The following is an 8,729-nucleotide window of genomic DNA, read 5'->3' as shown; positions in this document are numbered from 1 at the left end:
GCTGCATCCAAAGAAGCGTGGCCAGCAGGTCGAGGGAGGGGATTCTGCCCCTCTACTCTGCTCTGGTGAGACCCCACCGGGAGTACTGTGTCCAGCTCTGGCGCCCTCAGCTGTTGGATTGGGTCCAGAAGAGGGTCACAAAAATGATCAGGGGGATGGAAGACCTCTGCTATGAAGAAAGGCTGAGGGAGTTGGGGTTGTTCAGCCTGGAGAAGAGAAGGCTTTGGGGAGACCTTCTTGCAGCCTCTCAGTACTTAAAGGGGGCTTATCAAAAAGATGGTGGCAAACTTTTTAGCAGGGCCTGTTGCGACAGCACAAGGGGGAATGGCTTTAAACTAAAGGGGGGTAGATTCAGACTAGATATAAGGAAGTTTTTTTTTACGCTGAGGGTGGTGAGAGACTGGCACAGGTTGCCCAGAGAGGTGGTGGATGCCCCATCCCCTGAAAACATTCAAGGTCAGGTTGGACGGGGCTCTGAGCAACATGGTCTAGTTGAAGATGTCCCCCCCCAGGGCAGGGGGGTTGGACTAGATGAGCTTTAGAGGTCCCTTCCAACCCAAACTATTCTATGATTCTAAGTTGTTTTTTTGATTTTATAAAATTACTGTTTTTCTTAAAGGAAGCACTTGGAAAATCTGTTCCAGCAAACTAGTCCTAGAGTCAAACTGGTACATTTTCTCAGTTCAGGTTCATTTGCAGCTGAAATTGTTCTGCTTCCAGCCATAAATGGTTCAATAATGGTTTTGATAACTCTGAAGTACTGGTCCTGAAAAATATCACACTTAAAAGTAAAGGTTGTTGCATGGTCAGGCGTGCATCTGGTGGAAAGGGTTCAACCAGAAGAGGGTGTTAGCCTGTCTCACTCCCCTGCTGCATCATGGCCTTCATTGTTTGTCCCAGTACTGATTGGGGATTTTTTGGGGGGTTTTTTGCACATGTAATAATGGGTTGCTTGGGCAAAATTCAGGCTGATGGAGCTTAGTAGATGCTTGTCTGAAGGTGCTGCGGGCAGTGATTCAGCTTGTTGTCCACTGTGGGACTCAGAAGTATGTCGGGTTCCTTCCTGCTCTCTGTGGTTTCAGTAGAGCTCATCTCTGGTGGAAACTGCTTATGCTAATCCTGCCCCCTCCAGAGTTTGTAGAGTAGCAGAGCACAGCGTTATGGTGTGGAAATGGAGGTTTGCGGATGCATGTTGGTTATTGTGTAGCAGGGGAGATTGCAACACGGCATCATTCTTCTGTACACCCTGCGGTGCTAATGGTCCAGGGTGCTTCACAGTTTTCTACTGGGGATGTCAGGGTTTAGCCAAACGCTTATTCTGAACCAGGAAACAGAAATACTTTTAGTTGAGTTCTCACAGGCTTGTGTGGGAATTGGTTTTGAACCAGTTTTCAGTTCGATTTCAGTTTCACTGCCGGTGATCAGTGTGAGTGTTTAATGCAAACCAGAGAAAAAGAAAATTCATGGAGGAGAAATGTGTCAGGGAACAGAGGGGCAAACCCCATGAAGCTTATAGTAAGCTGTATTGTCTGGTTTAGATTTGCTTTATAAAATCAAAACTGATATATGTAGAAACAAGCACATTTTGGGGAATATTGTGCTTTGAAGAATTAGTTAAACGTATCGTATAAAATAGTTATCTAAATGAAGATGTTGTGTTGAAGACTTCTAGGAAGTGTATCAATTCATTTTCCCTTATTAGAAAACTAAGTGCAAAGGTAAGGAAGTCAAGATACACTGAAATGCCTAGTATGAATGAGTGCTGTGTTTAATGTTATTTCAAGTGTGTGTACAGAAATAGATGCCATTTCCAGAAGTGAGTACGTTTTTTTTGTCTGTCACTTTTATTGTATTCACTAACAACAGGCTTGTTCACACAAAGATAACACTGAAGTGGAAAATTTAAGAAGCCAATCCTCCATTTCTTAGAAATGTCTCGAGAGAGGATAATGTCAAATACTAGCATAGCCCTCAGCCATTAATTCTGGGTAAAGGTTCAAAAGAGTTTCTGTCTGTAAGGTCACAAGGGTTAAGATAATTAGATTGCAGAATAGGCAGGCGCCTTGCACTATCCTATCATTTTTCTTGTACTGTTGCATATCATTGCCATAAATATATGGGGGCTTTTTGCTCCCACTTCTGTGTTGAAGATGCTTTTGTCAGTATCCAGAGTTCACATTTAAAATGGCAGGTTCTTGCTAAATGTGGGGTTTTTTTCTTTGAAGACCTAGGTGAAGGAAAAGATAAATTACTTGTTTGGTTTTTTTTAATGACTCCCCATTCACTGACACAATGTTGCACACAAGAAATTTTAGACAAAAATGTTAGAGTTGTAATTAGTCTGTGAGTCATACCCAGTTAGAAATTTACAACACACCTTATATTGGAGGTAACTTTTAACTGCTAAATATTGGAAAAGTGTCATTGCTTTATTTTTAGATATTTTTTTTTTTGTAAAGTGCAAGCATTGTACTGAAAAAGAACCCTATAGCACAGGATTTGTTCTAATCTGGAATTGTAAATATTGTCTGTGTCTCTCTCTTCTGTAGTATTTATACGGAAGTAATCGAAAAGACAACATATTTATTGATCCAATCTACCAGACGTTTGAACAGGAATTAAATAAAATCCTTAGAAGTTGGCAACCAAGCATACTTCCAGATGGTAATTTTCTTTTTGTTCATGTATGTTTTTCATCTCTTAATAGTTCTGTATTCTTAAGCATGTAGAGATAAACAAATATTTTATGCATTGTGATGGTAATTGATTAAAAATCATAAATATCTCATCTGAGAGTTCAGTTAAGACTGTACCTGTTCTTACTGTCTTGTTTCTTGGTAATCCATGCTGCAAGAGTTGATTTTGCCACCACCTGTTAATCTTAAATTGATTATCCATTTTTAGGAGAGAAAGGTCGAATAAGCAGCTGCTCTTTGACCTGTACTTTTTACCTGAGCTGAATTTTTTTCCCAGATGGGAAGCAGGCGGGCAGGTACTGGGCTATGTGTGGCTAGGGCTAATGAGCTATGTATTTTAGTCTTTCTCAGCTGGACTGGGAGAACTCTGCTATGGTCCTTCTGCTCAGGAGGATCATCAGGTCATGGAGAAAACAGGAATTTTCCCCAGCAGATCGATGTTGGTGCTGAACTGCAGAATCCACTGTTCTTCCACCTTTCTCAGAATCCTCTCTTGAGTGAGGGCTTGTCCTTACCAGCCCCTTTCCTCTCTTCTTGATACTGGCTTTTCTCTGTATAGCTCTGGAGGGCCTCTATATAGGGCCCTCCCTATACCCTGATATGGTCCAGGAGTGCTTTCCAAGTGAGGTATCCATTAGCAATGAGAAAGAAGAAGGTATAGCTATTTGGAGGCCTTGCCTGAGCGAATAAAATTAACTCAAAAATACGCTGTTTATGAAGGGATTAAGATTAGCCCCTTGAACATTTGTTTTTGTGTAATAACATGAGGGAGCTGCATGTAAGCAATGCTGTTGTAATTAAACAGAAATGTGTTCTGTGTGAAATTGCCTATACTGGTATTTCCCATTGACTGCCTCCTCCTGAAACAGTGTCTGTGTCCCTAAGAGGTGGTTTCGGGGGTGTGGACATATAATTAAATATGCTTATTAGAGGCTTCTGTCATGAGCATTTTGTCAAATTTTACAGTAAACAGAAACTTGATTCTTTTGCACCTGGACAGTTTATGGGCTAATCCATTGTATTTTCTCTAATATTCTTTTTTTGAAGGATCAATATTCTCTCGAGTTGAAGAAGATTACCTTTGGAGGATTAAACAGCTAGGATCGCATTCACCAGTTGCTCTTCTGAATACTCTGTTCTACTTTAACACTAAATATTTTGGCCTGAAAACAGTGGAGCAGCACTTAAGACTCTCTTTTGGCACTGTTTTTAGACAGTGGAAAAAAAATCCTCTAACAATGGAAAGCAAAGCTTGTCTTCGATATCAAGTGTCTTCCCTGTGCAGAGCTGATAGTGAAGGTACTATGGCAGTTCCAAAATAAGTATTGCAGGAGCATCCACACTGCGCTCCTCTGAGGGACATCTGGGCACCTTGCCAGGAGCCAGAGGTCTGCCTTTGCGTAAAGTTTAGCAGCTCTCGGCTCCCGGATCTTTAATGGGAGTGTGTGGTCCGTTCAGACTACAGGGTCTCGTGTTAAATGATCCCTTTGAGCCCACTGGTCTCCATGCTAAATGCTGCGACTTTTTGTGGCCATAGGTTGCATTTCCAGTTTGCAGATATGCATAGCTGTGGTGACTGCATTGCAGTGCTTGGTGGGCTGCCCACTCTGGGGTGTTTACTGAAAAATGTAAAATAACTTCAAGTTATGGCTTAGATGTTGTTGATTTTCTTCTTAAAGATAAAATTACTACTGGAAAAAGGAAACATGAAGATGATGAACCAGTATTTGAACAAATTGAAAACACGTCTGATCCAGCTAGATGCCCTGTGAAAATGTTTGAATGCTATCTGTCTAAAAGGTAAGTATGATACAGGGTAATACACAAGTGGTCTAAAGTAGACCAGGTACAAAAGGGAAATGTTTTGCTGCAACATGAAATATGCTCAAGCAAAGGGAATGGATTGAGGTCTTCTGAAAAATAGCTAAATGAAAGCATTGAAATCTCCAGTTCTGTATCTGGACAAGTTGTGCAGAAAGTGTGGGAGCAGCAGAGTACTTCAATGTTCAATTGTCAAGGACTCCATCTAGGAATGACAGCATGATTCAATTTTCTTACCAGGAAACACCAAGTATCTCTCTGGAGAATTACCAGCAAGGGATCTGGTAGGTTTTGCTACTGAGGGTCTCATTTGTGAGGTCCCTGTCTCTTCAGTAAGAATTGGATTGAGACAATGGGTTTACTTAATGTTAAATTATCAGGAATTTGAAACGTAGATGCTTTTGAGATACCTAGTTTGAAAGCATGTTTAAAATATTTTGTAATAGAAAAAAAATATTATGGACAGCAACCCAGCGTTTAGAATTAGGTTGTTTCCTTTCAATGTGCACAGAAATTAATACATTAAAAAGAAAAGCTTAGGCAACTCTTAAAAAAAAAAAAAAAAGAAAAGAAAAAAAATCCAAACAATTTAGCAGCTAAGTGTTTGAAAACAGGATTTCATGGGAAATACTTTTCTTTAATTGGAACAACCATTCAAGTGACTGATTTTAATGGAGATCTTATGTAACTCCTAAGTAAGTCTCCCAAGTAACTCGCGATAGGACGAGAGGAAATGGCCTCAAGTTGTGTTAGGGGAGGTTTAGATTGGATATTAGGAAAAATTTCTTTACTGAAAGAGTGGTTAAACCTTGGAACAGGCTGCCCAGGGAAGTGGTTGAGTCACCATCCCTGGAAGTATTTAAAAGACGTGTAGATGAGGTGCTTAGGGACATGGTTTAGTGGGCATGGTGGTGTTGGGTTGATGGTTGGACTCGATGATCTAGAGGTCTTTTCCAACCTTAATGATTCTGTGAACTCTAAGTGAAAGGCAAGCGATACCAAAGAAATAAAATCACATTGTATATACAACACAATAAATCAAATGAAGTATGAGACCCAATATGTGTTAGGAAGTGACATCTTCTTAAAAGTGAAGAAAGAGCTTACGCACAATGTAGGCAGAAGAGCAAGTATGTGGTGTTACAGAGAGAAACATGGAAAGATTAACTTGTGGTCTGTTAATGCAAGCACCTGTTTTTCATAAACTCAGTTAATTCTGATTGTTGGGAGGGGGGTTGCCTTCACACTATCCACTGTCATGGTTTGGAGAGTGTATATCATTGAAGCTGGATTTTGAACCAAGTTACACAGCCAGTAGTGGGGAGAGAACAAATAATTTCTTTTTCTTTAGAAACATCTCAACTCTGGGGAAAAGAATGCACTTAAACCCATTTGGAGCATCATTTATGGTGTGGTTTCAAGTCCTGCTGTCTTAAAGATACTGGTCACCATTGCTGACTAGAGCAGCAGACTGCTTCTCCTGGTTCCATTTCTAATGACATATACCTTGTGTCTTTGAAACAATTTTAATAAAATATTTAATACTTTAAAAGCTATTGTAAAATTTAAGGTAATGCCAGCTGTTTGAAATATACTTGGCAATCAGTGGACAGCTGCAGCTGAAATTTCAGGATCCTCTCATTCACAGCTGTAAGCACTATATCATTGCTTGTTCCTATAAAAATGCAGGCTTGTCAAAAGAGTAGGAAGAGGGTTAAAATATTTAAATTATTAGAATATTTTAAACTACTGTATTTTGGTTTCTTATCTGACCCTTAATCTGATTTAGGTGAGAGTAGAACAAGCCAACATTCACCCCAGCAGGTGAAGAGCAACACCTGAAACTATCAGCTAGTTTGGGAAGACGAGCTGGTAAAAATTCTTATTTTTACCAAACAAATATGAAATACAGTTGACCTCTGAAGTCTGCAGTATTTATGAAGGAGGGAGCATGAGTGAGCACTTGTACGTGCAGAACTGAAAATTCTTTTCTGAGACTTGCCTAAATGGACAAAAGGCTAGAATTTCCTTGAGGAATCTTCTAGTGGCTTAGACAATATGTCTGAGCTGGATCAAGCATGTATACAAACTCCAAAGTATAGCAGGTCAGGAATTAAAGGATTTTAAGACTTACAGTGACCAACCCTTTAAGTAAAATAGGAGGAGGAGGAATTCCAGCTGCTTGTATTTCTGAGCATCTCTCAGAAGTACCATCCTTGACTTTCAAGGGAACCCCAGGCTCTATATTCAGAGATAGCTGCATCAGGCAGCCGTGTAAGCAATTGGGCAATGTTAATGTTGGGCCTCTTTGCAAATCTGTCGATCAGGGGTTCCTAAATAAATAGAAAGTACTTTCTGGTTTAGCAAGTCCTGGAGCTGCAAATTTTTGAAAGCTGGAAGAGTCTATGGTCTCTCGTATGCTTGCTCAGTCCCAGGCTTTTGGCTGCTCTGAGGTTTCGGGACTGGCTGGGCTTGGGCCAGACCCAGCACGGCTCCTTCTATGAATAAGACCGCATTTTTCCCCATTGATCTTCTTTTTGTAACTTGCCTAAGTAAAGTTAGAGTTTTGTTTACAGAGGATGTCTGAAGTACTAACGTACTGTTTTGTCCTATGAGGCTGTTTTGCTAACCCCTCTTGTTTTTCCCCCCTTGTAGCCCACAGAATCTGAATCATAGGACAGACATGTTCTACCTGCAACCAGAGTGCTCTGTCTCTGCGGAGAGTCCCATCTGGTACACTGCCACTTCACTGGACCGCAACACTTTGGAAAATATGCTCGTACGGGTTCTTTTAGTAAAAGATATTTATGATAAAGACAATTATGAACTGGATGAAGACATAGATTAAAACAAACTTCCAAAAACCGTCAAGAAAACAAACAGCATTAGATATAGTCATGCTGCTAGACCTTTACTATGGAAAACATTTCAAGTTTACCCTTTGTTTTATGAGTTTTGTAGCAGTGTGTACCCTCACCAGGGTATTACCATGTAAATAGTCTGTGAGTGAAAGTTTCCATTATTCTGCGTAGTGGTTTTAGGATACATAACAAACACATTTCAGATTCTTTTTTTATTATTTATTTGATTAGGTATGTTTGTAACATTTTACATGACACATTCTCATTCATATTTTGCAATGTGTAATTTTTTTTTCCCCTTGTAGTAAGACATCCATATTGCACAACTCTGCTGTTGGAAGCTCCCTTGAAAGGAGGCTCTTTTTAAATGGGTTCTTAAACCGGATGGTTGTGTATGGGTAGCACTACTAAAGTTTAGAACTTGCTGTGTCTTTCAGAATTTTTAAATAAATTGTAAACTAATAGGTTTTTTACTTTTTAGTTACTGAAGCCTTATAAGGTTATGTAGAGAGATTCCATCTTATGTACCAAAAATAGACAAAAGAGAATGCTGTCAATATTGGTGTACTGTAATGTGAATCTATTCTGGTGAAAACATTTTTTGTTGCCCTTATTAAAACCTTAGTGTCCTTTCCTTATTTGTGACTCTCTCTCAATTGCCCGTACAAATAAAAAATATATATATATAAAAAAAAAATAAATGATTATAAGCTTAAAGCATGTGGTCATCAAGACATGTATTTTGTAAAAAAAACAAAACCAAAAACCCCTCAAAAAAAAAAAAAAAGAAAGAAAGAGAAAAGAAATGTCTGATGACAATGCTATATAATTCTTTTCCATCTTTACTTTTCTAACCATAAATGGTGGTACCTCATATTACTGTAAATCTGTCCTTTGTAGCCTTAGCAAAAGGGATTTTAATGCTGTATTACATAAAGTAATATGGTATGCTAAATTTTTAACTTTTGTTTCTCCTTGCGTTGCTGTATTTAAATACAGTCGATACTTGACTATGGGTGGGAAAATTCTTTTAACTAATGCCTCCATTCAAAAGCCATATGAGACGTGAAGTTGCAGAAAGTTGAAAGATAATTTTTTTGAAGAAAAGTCCTTTCATTTGTTCTATATCCTTTCATTGTGTTTACTTTGCATAAGGAGTCTGATTTCCAGATACACGTTTAGCTGCTTAAGTTTTGTTACTTGCTCTTGTTTAACTGATGCGAGCAGTATGGTTTTCCTATTGTACTGAAAAAAAATGTAGTAGAATATTCTACTATGAAGTAGTCATAAGTTTGGCTCTCCTAAATGACATTAAGCATCTGTTGAGAGGAATCATCTACTAAAGGGGAAA

At 39.1% G+C, this 8,729-nt stretch overlaps 1 protein-coding gene across 1 annotated transcript in view; it reads left to right on the top strand.

Moving 5' to 3' along the window:
* ZMYM2 (zinc finger, MYM-type 2) overlaps positions 1 to 8,016 on the top strand; it is a 73,984-nt gene extending 65,968 nt beyond the window's left edge. The window contains exons 20-23 of the mRNA XM_009327784.1: positions 2,550 to 2,664; positions 3,744 to 3,995; positions 4,376 to 4,496; positions 7,173 to 8,016. Coding sequence (XP_009326059.1) covers positions 2,550 to 2,664; positions 3,744 to 3,995; positions 4,376 to 4,496; positions 7,173 to 7,365 — 681 coding nt within the window. The 3' untranslated portion in view covers positions 7,366 to 8,016. The remainder of the gene's footprint in view (positions 1 to 2,549; positions 2,665 to 3,743; positions 3,996 to 4,375; positions 4,497 to 7,172) is intronic.
* The last annotated feature ends 713 nt before the right edge of the window (positions 8,017 to 8,729 follow it).

This window comes from Pygoscelis adeliae, unplaced genomic scaffold, assembly GCF_000699105.1.
Source record: "Pygoscelis adeliae isolate BGI_AS28 unplaced genomic scaffold, ASM69910v1 Scaffold14, whole genome shotgun sequence".
Taxonomy (NCBI): Eukaryota; Metazoa; Chordata; class Aves; order Sphenisciformes; family Spheniscidae; genus Pygoscelis; species Pygoscelis adeliae.
This window is presented reverse-complemented; position numbering and strand designations above follow the sequence as displayed.